The sequence below is a fragment of the Lathamus discolor genome, chromosome 5, assembly GCF_037157495.1.
Source record: "Lathamus discolor isolate bLatDis1 chromosome 5, bLatDis1.hap1, whole genome shotgun sequence".
Lineage (NCBI taxonomy): Eukaryota > Metazoa > Chordata > Aves > Psittaciformes > Psittacidae > Lathamus > Lathamus discolor.
The window spans coordinates 40,996,906-41,015,122 of record NC_088888.1 but is presented as its reverse complement, the minus strand read 5'-3'; the positions used below and the strand labels follow the sequence as shown (position 1 = coordinate 41,015,122).

Here is an 18,217-nt window from a genome sequence, read left to right as displayed (position 1 = left end):
TTAGATTAACAGTTTTTTATTTTCCCCAAAAAAGAAATAAAGGTCATGTTTTATTCAGTCATCTTTTATTTCACGTAAGTGAAGAATATGGAAAGTGAACCCTTGGAAGCTGTTTTCTTCCTTATGCTTTATTTTGCTTTAGATAAGCTAAATGAGTGGTCTCCTTATAATATACTCTGAGATAAATAATTTGTTTGCCATAACAGCAAACGACTGTTTTAATTAGGAGGGTGAGTATGGAATGGAGAGAAGCATAGAATCATAGAGTGGTTAGGGTTGGAAAGGACCTTAAAGATCATCTGATGGTTTATGTCAAACTTGCATCCTGATTTACTTTTGAGGTGTTGAATAAGGCCTTTTTAATGTTTCATTTTCTACCTCAGTAAAATGAGGAAAAAAATGTTTATTTTCTTTGTTAATCTGGATTTATTTTACAGAGAGGAAAAAATTCAACTGATTTTAAATTAATATTAATTTTTTGCTATATGCTTTCACTGCTGTTTAAGCTTTTCCTGTTGAAGATGTTGCAATGTATTTTTTCATGATTTCTGTTAACTTTGTATATATTTAGAGACTTCATTCTACGCACAATTTGATGGAATTGTTGGCAAAGCACCCAGGAATTCCTCCGACTTTGCGTGATAGCCGACTTGCAGAAGAGGTAAACGTTACTCGTTTTTCTATAGATACATTTTGAAGAGCACCTTTTTTTTTTTTTATCCTTCAATATTTTATCTAACTAAAAAAAAAAGAAATTAAAATGGCTTTCAGGTTAACTACATACATTTCCTTTCAGGTTAGTAAAATCAGGAGTTGTTTACTGTTGAAGATGAGAGCTGAAATGTACAGTGAAATGCTGCTGTTTTCTCATCACCAAATGTTGGTGATCTCTTGTTATGTTTTGAGTGTTTTATAGAAGTTTTAATTAATTTTATCTCTGAAAAGTGATTTCCCCACCCCACAATGTTCTTGTGGAAATAACTTACTTAAATGTTAATGATAAACAATACATCATCCTGAATTCTTAGGAGTCCTTTATTTTCTCACATTTATTTCCTCATTTTAACTGCACATAGTCAGCCTTCTCTAGGTGAAGTTTATTTTTCTTGCATAGGTGCCTTCCGTTCCAAAATGTTTCCCCATCTCCTAGTAAACTTAAGTTACTACTGCCTATTGCACCTTCTCAGTCATGCCTTGAAGCTGTTTTTCTGCCTCTCTTTTTGGTCCTGTGTGTGGTACTGATAATATCTTCTTGGAAACCTTCGTGAGAAGATCCTGTTTTGCAGTATTCTGTATAATCTAAAGTTTGCCAGTAGCATCTGTCCAGGCTCTTGCTGTACTACTTATACTGTACTCACATGGTCTACAGCAACTGGTTTACCCTCCACTCTTGTACTGCCTAAACATCTAGAAAGGTTGACGGTCTTTGGCCAGGCAAACAAGTCGCTGTATGTGTGCATAAGCCTGCTAACTATATCCTTAATCTTGACTAGGGAAATACCTCGTAAAATAGCTGGAATCACTGTTCTCCAGTGGTTACTTGTAGTGGACATATAGACCACACGTTGTTATAGCATCATTTTGGTAGAAAGGTATCTTGGCAAGTCCCTAGCTGTACCTCCCCTTCAGAGAAGAGTCAGCACTGATTTCTCACCAGGTAGTTCAGAGCTTTGTCCAGTTGGGAGGTTAAAACCTCCAAGGAAAGATATTTCACAGCTTATCTGAGCAACCTGTTCCAATACTTCATAATCCTCATAGTTGAAATAAAATTCATATAGAACCTCCCATTCCAACTTATAGCCATTATCCATCGTTAGTTTGCTGTGCACTTCAGTAAAGTGCTGCTTGGCTCCTGATTCTTGGTGATTTCCTTCTGACTGCTGGAAAGCTGCTATTATGTCCCCTCTTAAGCATCTCTCCAAGCTGGACAAGCTTAGTTCTTTCAGCCTCTCCAGTTATGTGGTGATGATCAGTATCTGTCTTATTATTTGGATATCTTGTGATATTTTATCATTTTAATGCAAATTCTATGCACAGGTAGCATTTTTTTCTGTTTTAATTTGCCTTTATAGAAATACTGCCCAGTTTTCCATTGTCAAATAATTAGCAATTTTTTAATATCGCCTTCTCCTGATATTATAAATAGGAGGTAGCATGTAGGTAGCTAACCATACATTATGGTAGCTGTGGAGTTTTTGCTTTTTCAGTTATTCCTCGTAAATATGATTTGTGCATAATCTAAGCTGCTGTTTCCATACAGGCAGAACAACTTCGACAGCATTATATGAGTAAATCCAATGCAGAAGTTGCAGAAGCCCATCAGGCCTTACAGCCAGTTTTTCAGACCATTCGGGAGCTCCAGAGAAAGGCAGGTACCTCTTACGTATTTAAACTCTGAATTCTGAGATTTATTTTTTATATATCTATTATTTTCATCTGTTTATCCAGAACACCAGCTGTTTTTTATCTCTAACAGTTCTTTGAAAGCCTGTTTAGAACACAAGCCTGTGCTTGCATGCACACACCCAACCCCTAAACCATGTTCTGTGTTCCCTGCGTAGAGATGCACATCGTACTTGATGAACAGATGGTTAAAAACAGAAGTACATTGTGGGATAATTCTAGTAAAGTTTAAGACCATGCTTGATTTTTATATGAACTGTGCTTCACCTGTCATTTAGGTAAATAACTTGTAGATTTTGGCTTGAATAATTTCTGTGGCTTATCAGATAGTATTTCAGTTGCTTTCAAAGCAACTGTCCTTTGACTTGCATTTAGTCGTTGTGCTAAGGCGTAATTGTGTTTAGGCAATGTGACAATTCAGGTTTCAAGGAAAGGTGCAATTCCTGAATGAATTGATGAACACCTGAGTGGAAATGCTGCTTCTCACTTGTCTAATAGTAAAAAAATAAAAGAAATGGGGGCAGATGGCACGTGAGTAAGTACACTTCTGCGTTTTCTTTCACCTTTGAAAATTAAAAGGTCACTTCAGTGTTGTTTTATTAATCTCACAGAAAGCTTGCTTTCCCTGATTAAAAGATCCTTTTGTCTCTTCTTGAGAGACAGAGATGGAAAGAGGAAAGTTTTTAATTACAGTATCTCTGTGTGGCCATTCTATGTAGATGGTCTTGGTGAATCTGAGTCTACTAAAGCAATTTGAAGGTGCAGCAGTAGAAAATCTAGATTATTTCTTAATCATGTATTCACTTAAACAGGAGAAGAAATACTTTTTTTAAGCATACTCTCATCTTCCACTTTCCATGAAATTTGCTGGGTTTTGTTTGAGTGTGACCTGAAGGTCAGTATAAGCCTCTACTGAAATGAGTAAAATAGTTGTTGTTGAATGTTTATGGATAAATCTGTTCTTTTGCATACAGATACATTCAGGTTCTCCTTGGTGGTTGGATGTCATCCATACAGCAATACAGTATGCTATCGATGAGGAGCTTGTTCAACGTGTGCAAAATGAAATAACATGCAACTACAAACAGCAGATTAATAAACTCTCCATGGCAGAGAAGTAAGAGAATAGCTAAAATAGGCTAATGAATACAGTTAAGTCTGCTCAAGTCCTCTTACCAGTTCATGTTAACAGTTTGCAATTAAATAGCAAGCATTTTTTGCTTTAGAGCATCTGAGCTGCAATTAAGTTTCAAAAACAGTCCCCCCAAAAATGTAGCTAGATTGATGACTTGGAAAGAAAAGCAGGAGAATTACAGTTTTCTGTTAGGCAAGTATTCTTTTAAATGTTCCTTTGTATTACCTAATGTAGTTTTAGTCTTCTGTATTCATGCATCTGCTGAGCAAGAAAGATTCGAAGTTGTTTGCATTAAAATTGTGTAACCTCTAAAAGAAACTGCCTTGCTTAAATGGAAAGTAGACAGACAATATCAGAAAATCCTTATGTAGCACCGTAAAATAGCATAATGGTTTTTCTGAGCAAAGAATTTTGGCTTGGTTTTGTTAAGAGACAACAGTACCACCTTTGTGTGCTATTACAGAATAATGAATTGGAAGGTACATCTGGAGGTCACTTAGATCATTCCCCAGTTTATAAATCCAGGCCCATGCTCAGAGATTAAGCCCAATCAGGTTGCACAGGAATTTGTCCTGTTAAGTTTAGGGTATCTCCAAGGAGGGAGGTTACATTTCATAGCCTCTAGGTGAAACCTGTTCCACTATTTGACCTATTTGGTGGAAAAAAGGATTAAAAGTCCTTCTATTTAGTTAATATTTCTTATGTTGCATTTCACTGCCTCTTGTCCTTCCATCACATGCCTTTGGGAAAAGTTTGGCTCGGTCTTCTCTGTACCTTTCAGTTAGATGTAGAAAGCAATAAGGTCTCACCTGAGCAATCTGATTTTAAGGCTGAATAAACCCTTTTCTCCCACCCTCCTCTTGTATCTTCTGTACGGAGCTGTAGCTCCGTAAGTTCATCACAGAAAAGGGAGACATAGAAGAAGAGTGCTCTCACAGTTTAACTTCAGGCAGTTTTCTCAGATACATGAACAATCCTTACGCTTTTAAGTAAAATCTTTCTAAATCATGTTTTAGTTATATATATATATATATATATATAAAAATTTATTCAAATGCACATACATATGTATGAATATCTAATGTGTACATAAAATGTTGATGTGTGCAGAAATTTAGATACTTAAAATATGCACAGATTTTAATTAAATACATAAAGATATAAACTCCACTGAGACTACTCTGTTATCACGATCCCAAATTATGCTGAGAAGGAAGAAGGAAATTCTGTCTGTTAAAATGGATATTGGGGGCCATCCAGCTGGAAAGTAGCTTTGCTTCGGGTTCTGGAGAATGCCAAGTTGACCAAAAACCCTCTATTTGTCTTTGTGGCAAAGAAGGTTTATGGTATCCTGGACTGCATTTGACAAAATATTGCCAGCAGGTTGAGGGAAGTAATCCTTTCTATCTACTCAGTGCTGTGAGTCCACACCTGGAGTACTCTGCCCAGTTCTGGGCTCTCCAGTACAAGAGAAACAAGGACATACTGGAGAGAGCCCAACAAAGGGCCAAGATGATGATGAAAGGACTGAAGCATCTCTCATGCCAAGAGAGGCTGAGAGAGCTCGGACCATTCAGCGGTTCAGGGGGATCTTCTCAAAACTATCTGTGACTCAACTGTTTCTTTTATAAAATAAGGATAAAGCCTACTTCCCGTTTAATTTTTTCTGGCATATGCAATTAAAAAGTTAAAAACCAGTGTCTTAGGAAGTACTACTGGTCAGTGGTGAAAGCAGCAAGTTCTACTCCGCAGCTGAGTGTTAGAGATGGTTAATCCAGAGTATGGTGTGGGAGATTTTTATAAATTTGGAATATTTGGCAAATGATAGTATTAACAACAGACTTGTGAATGAAATTTACGTGTCTTTTCAGGCTACCTGGTTAGGCAAGCTTGTCTGTTTTATTTTAAAATACATGTTGCTTAAACAGGTCAGATTAAATGCCAGACTTTAGTAGTGTTAAACCTGTGCTTTTCTTTCCACACTTCACAAGAGGGGTGTTTTGGATTAAAGCTTCCATGCTGAGTAGAACCACATTCTTGTAATATACTTTCTTGACATGAATGCATAAATGACCTTATATGAATGGTGCACTCTCAGCAGGGTACCTCTGCCCACAGGAACAATACAATATGGGAAGCGCTTAACTGGTGCTCAGGTTCTTACTCCAGTCATGACAGTCAGTAAAGTTTTATCAAAATGGTTCACTGTTATGTCCATTTAATAATTTTAACTTTGAAAGCTAACTTGCAAAATGCAGTATATTTTTTGTGAGCAGTGCATGTGTCTGCCACGAATTGCATAGGTGCATTAAAATTGAGTTTGGTAGCCAACGGATGCAAATGAGGGTATGAGTATGCTCAGTTGTTTACCTTTAGTGGATTTGTGTTGTGGACCAGTGTTGCAGGCTTGTGTTGACTGCTAATATTCAGTTGTATCTCTCAAATCTTGGAAGGAGTTTTTCTATTCTGCAAATACCAGGCATTGTCTAAGGGGATTCAAATAAATGATTCTAACAGCATTAGTAGTAATAAGAGTTTGCTTATGAGATGAAATTTATATGTTGTCCTAGGTTGTTATTGGCTATTTCTGTTCTACTTCAAAATACTGAATGAAGTTTGGATTCAGTGACTCGGTGTACAATTAGTTCCTTATTTCTTTAAAACAGATTCCGTGACTGCAGAGGCCTTCAATATCTGCTCACAACCCATCTAGATGAAGTGAAGAAGTTCCAGAAGATTGTAAGAGAAGCAGTGAAAAACTTAGAAGGCCCTCCCTCTAAGCAGGTTATTGAGGCTGCCACCATCTGCCATTTGCGACCTGTTAGACTTCCACTTAACAAGTATGTCTTGAAAATAGAAAATATACTTTAGAAGTGTATTATTAAATTCTCCTTTCTTTTAAAAATAAGAGATTAAAGTCTTTATTCTGTACTCAGGGTTTGTATGCACACAGATCTCGCAGATCCATTTGTTAAGAGTCATGACCTTACTTTGGGTTTGTTCTTGGAAAATCTTTTCCTGTCAGTTAGTGTATTGGGGTATGTAAGAGTGTTACATTGTATGACCAACCTTATAGCCTTCTATGAGGAAGTGACTAGGTGGAGGGATGATGGTAGAGCGGTAGATGTAGTTTTTCTTGATTTCAGTAAGGCATTTGATACTGTCTCCCACAGCATCCTCATAGATAAGCTAAGGAAGTGTGGGCTTGACGATCAAGTAGTGAGGTGGATCGAGAACTGGTTGAAAGGAAGAAGGCAGAGAGTTGTGGTCAATGGCGCAGAATCTAGCTGGAGGTCTGTGACTAGTGGAGTTCCTCAGGGGTCGGTGCTGGGACCGGTGCTGTTTAATATTTTCATCAATGACCTGGATGAGGGAACTGAGTGCACCCTCAGCAAGTTTGCTGATGACACAAAACTGGGAGGAGTGGCTGACACACCAGAGGACTGTGCTGCCATTCAGCGAGACCTGGACAGGCTGGAGAGTTGGGCGGGGAGAAACTTGATGAAATTTAACAAGGGCAAGTGTAGAGTCTTGCATCTGGGGAAGAACAACCCCATGTACCAGTACAGGTTGGGGGTTGACCTGCTGGAAAGTAGTGAACGGGAAAGGGACCTGGGGGTCCTGGTGGATAGGAGGATGACCATGAGCCAGCAATGTGCTCTTGTGGCCAAGAAGGCAAACGGCATCTTAGGGTGCATTAGAAAGGGAGTGGTTAGTAGGTCAAGAGAGGTTCTCCTCCCCCTCTACTCAGCCTTGGTGAGGCCGCATCTGGAATATTGTGTCCAGTTCTGGGCCCCTCAATTCAAGAAGGACAGGGAATTGCTTGAAGGAGTCCAGCGCAGAGCCACAAAGATGATTAAGGGAGTGGAACATCTCCCTTATGAGGAGAGGCTGAGGGAGCTGGGTCTCTTTAGCTTGGAGAAGAGGAGACTGAGGGGTGACCTCATCAATGTTTACAAATATGTAAAGGGTAGGTGTCAGGATGATGGAGCTAGGCTTTTTTCAGTGATATCCAGTGATAGGACAAGGGGCAATGGGTGTAAACTGGAGCATAGGAAGTTCCACGTTAACATCAGGAAGAACTTCTTTACTGTAAGAGTGACAGAGCACTGGAACAGGTTGCCCAGGGGGGTTGTGGAGTCTCCTACACTGGAGATATTCAAGGCCCGCCTGGACAAGTTCCTGTGTGATGTACTGTAGGTTACCCTGCTCTTGCAGGGGGGTTGGACTAGATGATCTTTTTAGGTCCCTTCCAACCCTTGGGATTCTGTGATTCTGTGATTCTGTGATTGTTCCTTTATTTAAGGACTTTGTGGAGATTTATATTTTGGAATAGGGAATTAAAGGAATTACTTTGGTTTCTGATTAAATTCTGAGTGCTTCAATCTGAGTGTTTTCAATCTTCTGTATTACAGCTGCGTCTTCTGTAAGGCTGATGAGTTATTCACAGAATACGAGTCAAAGCTCTTTTCTCAGACGTAAGTTCATAGCTTTATAAACTTCTCACTATAAAAAGAAGTGGAAGTTGGATTGTTTTCTCTTTTCTACTTTTAAATTTTCTGAGATAAATTACGAAAAAATTACAGCAACTTCTTGCCAATGGCCTTGATAGCAATTTTATTCATCAGGCTTAATTTTCTATGTAAATTTAATTTTAAAAAGTTGTGTACAAGCAACCAGTATGTGCCAGTTTTACTCAAGTTGCTATATGGCCATACATTTTCAATGAAGTATTGAAGTGTTCAGAAAGTTTCTGTACAAGTGTGCTAATTAGACACGTATTCCTATTTGTGTAAATATTTATTTGCAGTCCAGATGCAAGTGGTATAATGCCATACTTGTTCATAGATTATTGATTTTTTTTTTTTAATTCTGTGTAGTTCATAAAATAACAAAAACTAAAGCTACAGTGGAGGAGATTTCAGATAGGAAATCAGCTGTGAGCTGAAAGGTTGCAGCAGCATGAGAGAAGTATGCTTAGTGGACAGTACAGAGACACATAGATTACAGCCCTCCATATGCTTTCTCTTTGACTTTCATCTCTCATATCCCAGACAGTATCAAAATTGGATTCAAAAATCTTGAGGTCACTGAGAATACATTTTGAAAAGTCTTTACTAGAGGGAGCTCTGTTGCCTAATGATTGTTGGAAGCATTAGGAAATGTTAGTATGTCTGAATCAGCATTATTTGTCATGGAGGGAACTGGGAAGCTGTAGTGTTCTTAAATAGTGCAAGTATTCAGCAAATTTTGCATTGGCGTTTAACTACAGCTCTTGCTGATTAAAGAAGTCAGAATTGCATTTTTAAATAAATGTTGACATTAATCATTAATAGCTACTGAAAGATAATTAAGATGTGTAAGCCTTTACAAAAGGTATTGATGATTTTGAGCTGACAGTGGCCAGTGATTTCTTTGCTGGTACTTGGGTCACTGTGTTCAAAGGAAGCTTTTGGGATATCGAGTAAAAGAGATGTTTATGTTTGTTTAATTTGCTTTATCCTTTAATCAAATACTAGAAGGCTGAATTACATGATAATTAGAAATAAATGTGCAAGTACAAAATCAGTGATAAGTATCATGTTGGGTTTGGTTTTTAAGTGTCAAAGGCCAAATGGCAATATTTGAGGAGATGATAGAAGATGAAGAAGGGCTTGTTGATGACCGTTTACCCACCACAAGCAGAGGACTGTGGGCAACCAGTGAAACTGAACGTGCCTTGAAAGCCATTCTCTCCTTTGCCAAAGCTCACCGAATGGATGCTAAGCTAACTGAAGAAGGCAGCGTATTTCTGGAACTTTTTGAAGCATGGAAAAAGGAATATAAGGTACAATAAATGAGACAGGGATGAAACAGCTGGGAGGTCTCTTTAATATAAACAAATTGATGCTGAATATGAACAAATTTATGTTATATTCCTGAAATTAGGGTTTGCCTGCACAGAAATTTTTCACAGTGTTTATTTTACAGGCTTTGATTTAAAATGGTTTAGTATGATTGTAGAGTTTGTAAAAGCTATACTGGCTCCCAAGCAAATTAGTAAGCATTGTAATTACATCAAGTAAGACAGTATACAGATACAATTAAATGGGTTTGTTTAGTTAAATCAGAATAGAGCAAGACTCAGCAAACTGGTCAGTTCTGTAATTCAGTTTACCTTTAGTCTTGTGCTAGCTACTGGTGTCCTTTCACTGTTGCTTTATTTCATGGATCTTGTTTACTACACAGTGTAACCTGAAGTAATTAGTCTCCTGTTGTTTGGGTCAGAGCTCTGCAAAAGTATGCTGTCACTTTCTTTTATGCATTGTTGTGTATCTGTGTTTCCTTGCAGTGAGTATATGCAAGTGATGGAGAAGGGGGAAATGCTGTTGCGCACAGGGGGTCTCATAGAATCATAGAATAGTTAGGGTTGGAAAGGACCTCAAGATCATCTAGTTCCAACCCCCCTGCCATGGTCAGGGACACCTCACACTAAATCATCCCACCCAAGGCTTTGTCCAACCTGGCCTTGAACACCTCAGGGATGGAGCACTCACAACCTCCCTGGGCAACCGATTCCAGTGCCTCACCACCCTTACAGGAAAGAATTTCCTCCTTATATCCAATCTAAACTTCCCCTGTTTAAGTTTTAACCCGTTACCCCTTGTCCTGTCACTACAGTCCCTGACAAAGAGTCCCTTCCCAGCATCCCTATAGGCCCCCTTGAGGTACTGGAAAGCTGCTATGAGGTCTCCATGCAGCCTTCTCTTCTCCAGGCTGAGCAGCCCCAACTTCCTCAGCCTGTCTTCATACGGGAGGTGCTCCAGTCCCCTGATCATCCTCATGGCCCTCCTCTGGACTTGTTCCAACAGTTCCATGTCCTTTTTATGTTGAGGACACCAGAACTGCACACAATACTCCAGGTGAGGTCTCACAAGAGCAGAGCAGAGGGGCAGGATCACCTCCTTCGACCTGCTGGTCACGCTCCTTTTGATGCAGCCTAGGATGTGGTTGGCTTTCTGGGCTGCGAGCGCACACTGAAGCCGGCTCATGTTCATTTTGTCATCAGCCAACACCCCCAAGTCCTTCTGCCCAGGGCTGCTCTGAATCTCTTCTCTGCCCAGCCTATAGCTGTGCCTGGGATTGCTCCGACCCAGGTGTAGGACCTTGCACTTGTCATGGTTGAACTTCATAAGGTTGGCATCAGCCCACCTCACAAACGTGTCAGGGTCCCTCTGGATGGCATTCCTTTCCTCCAGCATATCAAGTGGACCACACAGCTTGGTGTCATCGGCAAACTCCTGTCTTAAAATCTAGGGTGCAATCGAAAGTGTTTCCCTCATTTTTAATTAACAGACTTCAGCTCCAGTAGAAAACACTTGGAGTGCTAGGGCCCGGTTTATTTGACTCACATGCTCTGTTTTGGTTTCATGACTCTAGGAAATTGTCACTTGCTTTTTCTGAGAGGTTTTGAAAAAGCAAAGATACTTCTTGCAGAAGTATGCTATCCAAGAATTTAAGCATTTGTTATATTGTTATTATAGAAGAAGGGAAGATACTGTAGCAACTGATTTACTTCATGTATCCTGGGTTAGCTAAAGGGAATTTAGTCAGGGGGTTTGCGTTTGTGCGGGTTGGTTTGGGTTTGTTTTGTTGTTGTTGTTTTTTTTTTTTTCCCCAGAAAATTTGTTTCTGGTCACCTGCTTTCCTCAAGTTGGTAGCACTACTTAGGAGTGAGAATCTGGAGGGGCCTTAAAGTTGCTACATTACAGAGTAACGCAGTGCAAAATGTTTTTAAACAAAATAACATCTCAGTCAGCCTTTAGGTATTCGATAAAAGTCATTAAACACCTAATAAAGTTGTGCTGCTCTCACAAAGTCAGGTCACTTGCTTATGGTACCAAAATGTGCACTGAAGAATACTGACCCTAGCTGTTCTCATGCTTCATCATTTTATGTCCTCGGCTTGTAGTAGTTCACAAAAGGAGGAGACTGTAAAGTAACTAGTTACCAAGGCATTGCTAGCTGTTGGCGATTTTCTGCTGCAAGAAGGGAGCACACTCTCTGCATGGCCTTTTACTTTAGGAAACAAATTTGGGACTAATAGGCCAATGACAATGAAAATAGTGCCAAAATGATTCCATCTGTTGTGACTTAAAAATGTTACATCAGTTGGCCATACTACTCTAATCTAGATTGACCTACAGGGATGATAGTCTGTAAAATAACCCTTAAATCTAAAACAAGCCGGGGTTTTTGTTGTTAGTTTTTGTTTGGGTGTTGGGTTGTTTTCTCTTTGTTTGTTTTTTTTTTTTTTTTTAGCAAAAGTACTTTTTGTTTATTTTCTCCTTTAGTTTAGTTTCTTTAGTCTTGGGGGAGTAGGCTCCTTTCAGCTTATTTTCCGTCCTTATCCTGTATGCCAGGCTTAATACACAGTAATTTTATGTTTGTAATCTAGGCTTAGCTCAAAACAAATGCTTTGGTAGTTTTTCCTGAGCTAAAAGAAAAACCCAATCAACCAGCACACCCCTCAGCAACTGATTGTTTAGAAATATCTCTACAACTGAAAAATCAGAAATCAACAACTAGTAAACTAGTAAGTTTTGGCATTTGCAAAAGGTTTTAGAATTCCAGTAAGATCACTGAAGAGGGGTTTTTTGGTTTGGGCTTTTTTTTTTTTGTTTTTTTAAATATAATATTTAAGTAGTGGAAAGCTTGGAAAGAAATATTTGACATTCAATAATTAAAAATTATTGTCAATAATTTGTCCATTTTAAAATAATGTGGGCTTATGTGTATACTGACAGTTACTGCCAGTTCTTTTGTAGGAAACCAGAATTTACATTGTGTTGGTAGAACTGAAACTGGTATTATCTTCACCTAGTAGTGCTTGTCCGTGCCTTTAACAAGGCCATTCAAACTGTTAGCATTTCTTTAAAACATCCTTCATCCTTAAGAAACAGTCTTTGTACTGAGTCTTTTTCCTTATGTTATTCAGCATTTGTCTTGCAGAGCATTTTCTTTCTGAACTTTCAGTTGTATTAGTTACTGTAATAGTTGTAGAAGAAATGAGAGACAGCTATTTATAGTTACTCATAAAGAGAGGCTGGAAAAGAAAGCGGGCAATATGATCTCTTATACTGTTTGTTTTCCTTCATAATTTGTTGTTGTGGATGAATTAATATAAAGAAATATTATCCCTTATTCCAAAAAGATTTCCACAGTTCCTGTTGTATGGCAGTCATACAAGGGAGCTCAACTTGGTTCTACTACTAGGTTGTTTGGGCTTTTCTTACAGTTACTTCATGAATATTGGATGGTACTTAGGGATCATGTCTCTGCTATTGATGAACTGGCAATGGCTACAGAACGGCTGAGAGTGCGTCATCCTGATGAGCCAAAACCAAATCCACCAGTTCTCCACATCATAGAACCACATGAGGTAAAGTACTTGACAGAAAGAAATCTTTTTTTCTGAAAGAACCTACATCCTACAAAGATAAAATCTGTATCTAGATCTATGTGTAAGGTCTGCAATGTGCCTTTGTTTCCATTTCAGAAAGCTGGTGGAGCAGAGTTCCTGTCTATTTCTACATTCAGTATATGGGCATTTCTGAGCTAATGACTTTTACTTTAATGTGGTTTTCTCAGCCTTTTGACTGTAAGAGTGGCGAGTAAGACTGTTGTCCTTCCAGCAGGGGAATTGTTGAGGGACTTTTCTTGCCAATTGGCCAGTTTTCTAAGCTGGTGGAAAATTAAGTTGACCTGTTTTCTTACCGATATTACTACTTTCCATAAGGAAAAAAACAGGGTGGAAGCCTAAAAGACAAATATTTTTTTTTTAAGTATTTTGGAATTTTTGAGTCACTTCTGAGACATTTTCTGCGTATGAACGCAGAGAAAATGCTGGGTTGATTTAACCTTCTAATGTTTTGGGTTTTTTTCCACCAATAAAAATGTAGTTTCAATAGAAACATTTTGTGCTTTTTTTCCATGAGATTCAGTGTTAGATAGAAGTGCTTCTTTTCTTTAGTTCTGTAGGGAAATAGGTGTTTAATTTGTGTATTAAAGCAATTTTTAAAATTGACCACTTTGCTTGACACATGTTTAACAAAGTCTTAAGATTTATGTATTTACAACAATAAAAGAAACACCTGTTACTACTTTGGCCTTCATCCTTCAGGCACTTGCCTCTTCTGCAATATTAATAGCTACACCCCTGCCAACTTAATTCATCGAAAAAGAAGTCAGCTTGATGTTTCTATCTTTTTATAGGTTAAATGAAAAGTGAAAGCTTCTAAGAAGTATGAAGAAAGTAATAAATGATTTCTTACACATTGGTTTTGGAACCAGCAGTAGAGTCTAGTTTCTGTTTATCTGAAGATAGATGATAAATTGAATGAAATTTGAAAGGAACTTTCATAATAATAAGTTATTTTAAATTGGTTTTGTCTCCGGGAAGAACTAATAATGCAAATAAAACAATGAAGAGCAAGTCTGTGTACATCCTGGGTCTCAGCCCGTTTTGTAGTGCTGTGTTTGTTCTGGGTACAGGAAAGGAACAGATAATTTTGCTTGGGGAGAAGCATATCTTACATTTACAGCATGAGCTCTTCTTCTGTCTGTCGCCGGTAAAATATTCAATTGAATTTTGCCAAAAAATAATTTAAGCCTTATTGTCAAACTTTTTTTTTTATATTTTCTTGTTTTAATGCACGTTTCATACCTGTTTTCATAGGTAGAGCAAAATCGAGTGAAACTTTTGAATGACAAAGCAGTTGCCAAATCACAGCTTCAAAAGAAATTGGGACAACTTCTGTATCTCACTAATCTGGAGAAAGTAAGGTTTATGTTTTTTTTGGTCTTTATCAATGCGATGTACTCTTACTTACCTAGGATGAGAAACCTACCCTTGTTGTTTGGGTATTTTTGTTGTTTTGTTGGTTTTTTTTTTTTTTTTATTTAAAGCTTTCATTTTAAAGAAAATAAATTTTCTGTAAAGATTCATTGCATGTTGAAATTCAGTGTGGTGTTCTTTGCATTACTGTGTTGTTACAAAGTTATTTATTACACTATATATTTTGGCTATTTGCTTAATTACGTAGTTATAAAACTGTGAACTAGTTTTAGATGGTTAAAACTTTCTTTAAAACTAACTGGGCCATGCTTAGTAGAAGCCTTATAAAATGATGTACCTCTCAGCATACCATTGCTATTTTACAAAGAGCTAACTTTAAACAGAAGAACAAGCAGGTCTGTAGGTTAAATGAGTGTAAAAAAGAAAAAAAAAACCAAACCAAAAGCTCCCCCAAACCCCATGTATTACACATAATTTTAATTACAGTGTTTAAGTACAGTTATGCTTAACTAGGCATAGGTAAGCATGGTTAATTATACTTCAGTGTTTTTACAGCAATGTTAAGCTGATAAATATGATGAGTTTCTTGTTTGAAGTTGTATATTACCAGGATTTTTCAAAGCTTCTATAGAGATGCCGATGCGATTGTAGTTGTTGAAATGTATCAAAATGTAAAGTTTGTATTTATTTTCTACTTACAGTCTCAGGATAAAACTACTGGAGGAGTTAACCCTGAGCCATGCCCAATCTGTGCACGTCAACTGGGAAAACAGGTAAAAACTTCAGTCAGTGCCTTTTGTTTTCAGAACGTCTTTAGCCTGGTCTGAGTCAGTTGGAAGGTCTCAGCTGACATGTAGATGTTCTGGGCCTGCAAATGAAGAACAGATTCTGCAGTGCAATCTTTTGTTTGTAATGCATTTTGTCAAAAGAAACATTAAATCTCTCTGTTGAAAATCTTACTTTTTCTTAAATCCAAAGATGTATTCTAGAATTTAACAGTAGGTAAAAAGTAACTTTCTTGAGAACTTTTAATAAAGGCTGATCTAGAATAAGTGTAGATAGACACTTGCAAAAGGCCAATACAAACGTGTGTAATTCTTTTTAAAAAAATGTAAATGCTTAATCTGTGTACTTAATCTATACATTAAGAGTCATTACTTTCCTCAAGTTTAAAACTGGGCAAATGCAAGAAATTAATAAGAAATGCACAGAACTTCTATGGATCTTGAATCTTTCTGTGCTGGAAAACTTCGAAATCCAGGCTTTTTAGCAGCTGGAGTGCTAAAAATCCTAAAATCTTTCCATTTTTATCCGTCGAGTTTTGTGAAAGTAATGTTTCTATGAAAATGTGATTTATCACATATTAGTATACTGGTTTTCTTTTTCATTGATCCAAAACTGTTACTGTGTGTTGTTTGTTTAATTCCTTGCACAGTGGGCAGTGCTGACATGTGGACATTGTTTTTGTAACGAGTGCACAGCTATCATCATAGAACAGTACAGCGTTGGCACCCGTCGGAGCTCAATTAAGTGTGCCATTTGCAGGCAGACCACATCTCATAAAGAAATATCTTATGTCTTCACTGCAGAAACGGCAAATCAGGAAGATGATATTCCTGTAAAGGTATGCTTTAGTTTGAGCTTTGTGGCCCAAGCTTTCAGCAGTGTGTATTTGTGATCCATGTTGGACACTGCATTTAGGCAGACAAATCCACTGTATAGTTTAAAAAATAGGTTCGCTTTTATAATTTGTGTTTATGACAGATATGTTCTTTTGAAAGATGTATGTGTGGCGTATATAGGCCTTTCTTATGGTGTAATCAGTGTTTTTGCATCCATCCTCAAGGAAGGATACACGTTATCCTGTCAAGCAAGTTTTTTTGCTTGGTTGGTTTTAAGCTTAGGGTTGTTTTTTTTTTAACTTGCCATTTTCATAACTTTCAATAGTTCTGGGAACAACACATGAAAGGAAACAGTGTGAAAGAGGGTAACTTTTAATATCTGCTCTTTAAATGTGCCTGAGAAAAGGATGAATTACAAAATTACACAGCTGTTAAAGTAATCGTGTCTTGGTGTCAGGGGGGACAGCTTTTGCTGTGCTCTGATTATGATTTTTTTCTTTAAGCATTTGACACTGGGTAGAAGTACATGCTGTTTATAGGCAGGTGATGAGGGTGTTTTTTTTTTCTTTTGTTAGTGCATCTTGCTTATCTGCATTTTAAACCCGTTAGTATTTGATTAAAGCCTCACTTACTGGATACAGATACCTATTGACTAGATGGTTGTTGAGTAAAGAGTGACTTTTGGTCTTAAACAGGTTCCTGTCTGGGCAGTTTCTTTCTCAAGGCTTTCCACTGACAACGTACAGCTCTGTTGAAGACTGGTAGCTGTATTTTCAACTGTGATTTTCTGTATTTACTCTGTTTACCCTGGCTTTCTGATGGGACCACGTCTTTTCACTGAACAATCTTTGATATTTCCCTTAATTTAGAAACCCATTAGATCATTGCAAAAGCCTTGACAGAGAGTCTGAGTTTCAGAGCTAACTAATTTTCTGTGAGTATTATTGAAATAGCCATACACATGAAATATGTCTCCTACTCGGCAAAATACTGTGGCTTGACTTTTCCCATACTACAAAAGATATTTTAAAGTTCAGGTCTTTGGGAGAAACTTTATTTGTAACTGTTGTGCCTTCCTAATGACAAAGGTAATGAATCTATAGACACAAATGTACAGGAAGTCGGTCCTAATTGTCCTGTTTCATCTTCTTTGCTTGGTAACAGAGGGTTTTCATTGGGTTGAAGGTGAAATGGAGGAGGAGACTGCATGTCCCAGAATCACAGAACTGTACTGAAGTCAATGCTACCACATAGCTGTTCACACTAGTCATGTCAGCCTCTCTGAAAACTGAATTCCATTTTATGAGTAGACGGTTTTTATCTCAAAGGGTTAGATTTGAAGTAGTTGACAGCATCTGGCACCAGGGGGAGTAAATAGGCTATATTTTTCAAGTGCTAGTTATTGGGACCTTGCTTCATAGGTGTTTTTAACAGATTATTTTCTCGGGGTTTAGAGAAATCACCCTGTTTCTAATGACATTTCAAATATGTTTCATAAATTACATTACAAAATAAATTCATAAATAAAACACAGAAGGAACATGGCACCTACTGTCCTGCATAAAGAGTTGTAGTGTTTTATTGAAGTATTTCTGAATCAAAAGCTTAGGGCAAAGCAAAAATCTGAACTCTGTGTGAATTCCTGGGTCATCTTGAGCAAGGCAGATTCTTATTTCATGAAAAATTAAAAATTCTCTGTATGTGCTATCAAAACAAGCAGCACTGTTAAAAATTTCTACCTCATATTCCTTTAAGGACAGCTCACAAAGAGTAACTAACTTCGTATGGTTTCTATAGAATACTGAGGTTAAGATAAGTATCTTGCAGCATGAAAACTGTGTGACTTAATCAGTGTTTGTGTTTTTATCTGAACTTTCTCAGTCCTTCTGTTCTCTTTCCGTATTGTACCTCTGTTTTTTCTTCTGTTTTGTCACATACATCTTGCTCTTTATTGTACTAGCACTAGCCATGTTAAGTTAGTGCCTTACATGCAGAAGGACTACTGTAAATGGGAGCATTTCATACTGAGAGAGAGATTACTGGCATCCCTGCGTGCTTTGGTTCTGTAAAAGCTTCCAGTGTCTGGTCAGTGTTACTGTGGGTATTGCCAGGCTGTCATCTGAGACAGAAATTCTTTGTTAGAGAGTAATTCTGATTCAAATGTGTGCTGTTCCATAATGAACTAGGACTAGCCAATCTGTTTGTAAATATCTGGATAGT

General features: G+C 37.7%; 1 protein-coding gene across 1 annotated transcript in view; it reads left to right on the top strand.

The window, feature by feature from the left end:
• The window catches only part of SHPRH (SNF2 histone linker PHD RING helicase), a 50,682-nt gene that overhangs the window by 24,217 nt on the left and 8,248 nt on the right, over nt 1-18,217 (top strand). The window contains exons 17-26 of the mRNA XM_065680505.1: nt 572-661; nt 2,261-2,368; nt 3,378-3,520; nt 6,205-6,378; nt 7,954-8,016; nt 9,140-9,365; nt 12,816-12,959; nt 14,256-14,357; nt 15,077-15,148; nt 15,811-15,999. Of these exons, the coding sequence (XP_065536577.1) occupies nt 572-661; nt 2,261-2,368; nt 3,378-3,520; nt 6,205-6,378; nt 7,954-8,016; nt 9,140-9,365; nt 12,816-12,959; nt 14,256-14,357; nt 15,077-15,148; nt 15,811-15,999 (1,311 nt within the window). The remainder of the gene's footprint in view (nt 1-571; nt 662-2,260; nt 2,369-3,377; nt 3,521-6,204; nt 6,379-7,953; nt 8,017-9,139; nt 9,366-12,815; nt 12,960-14,255; nt 14,358-15,076; nt 15,149-15,810; nt 16,000-18,217) is intronic.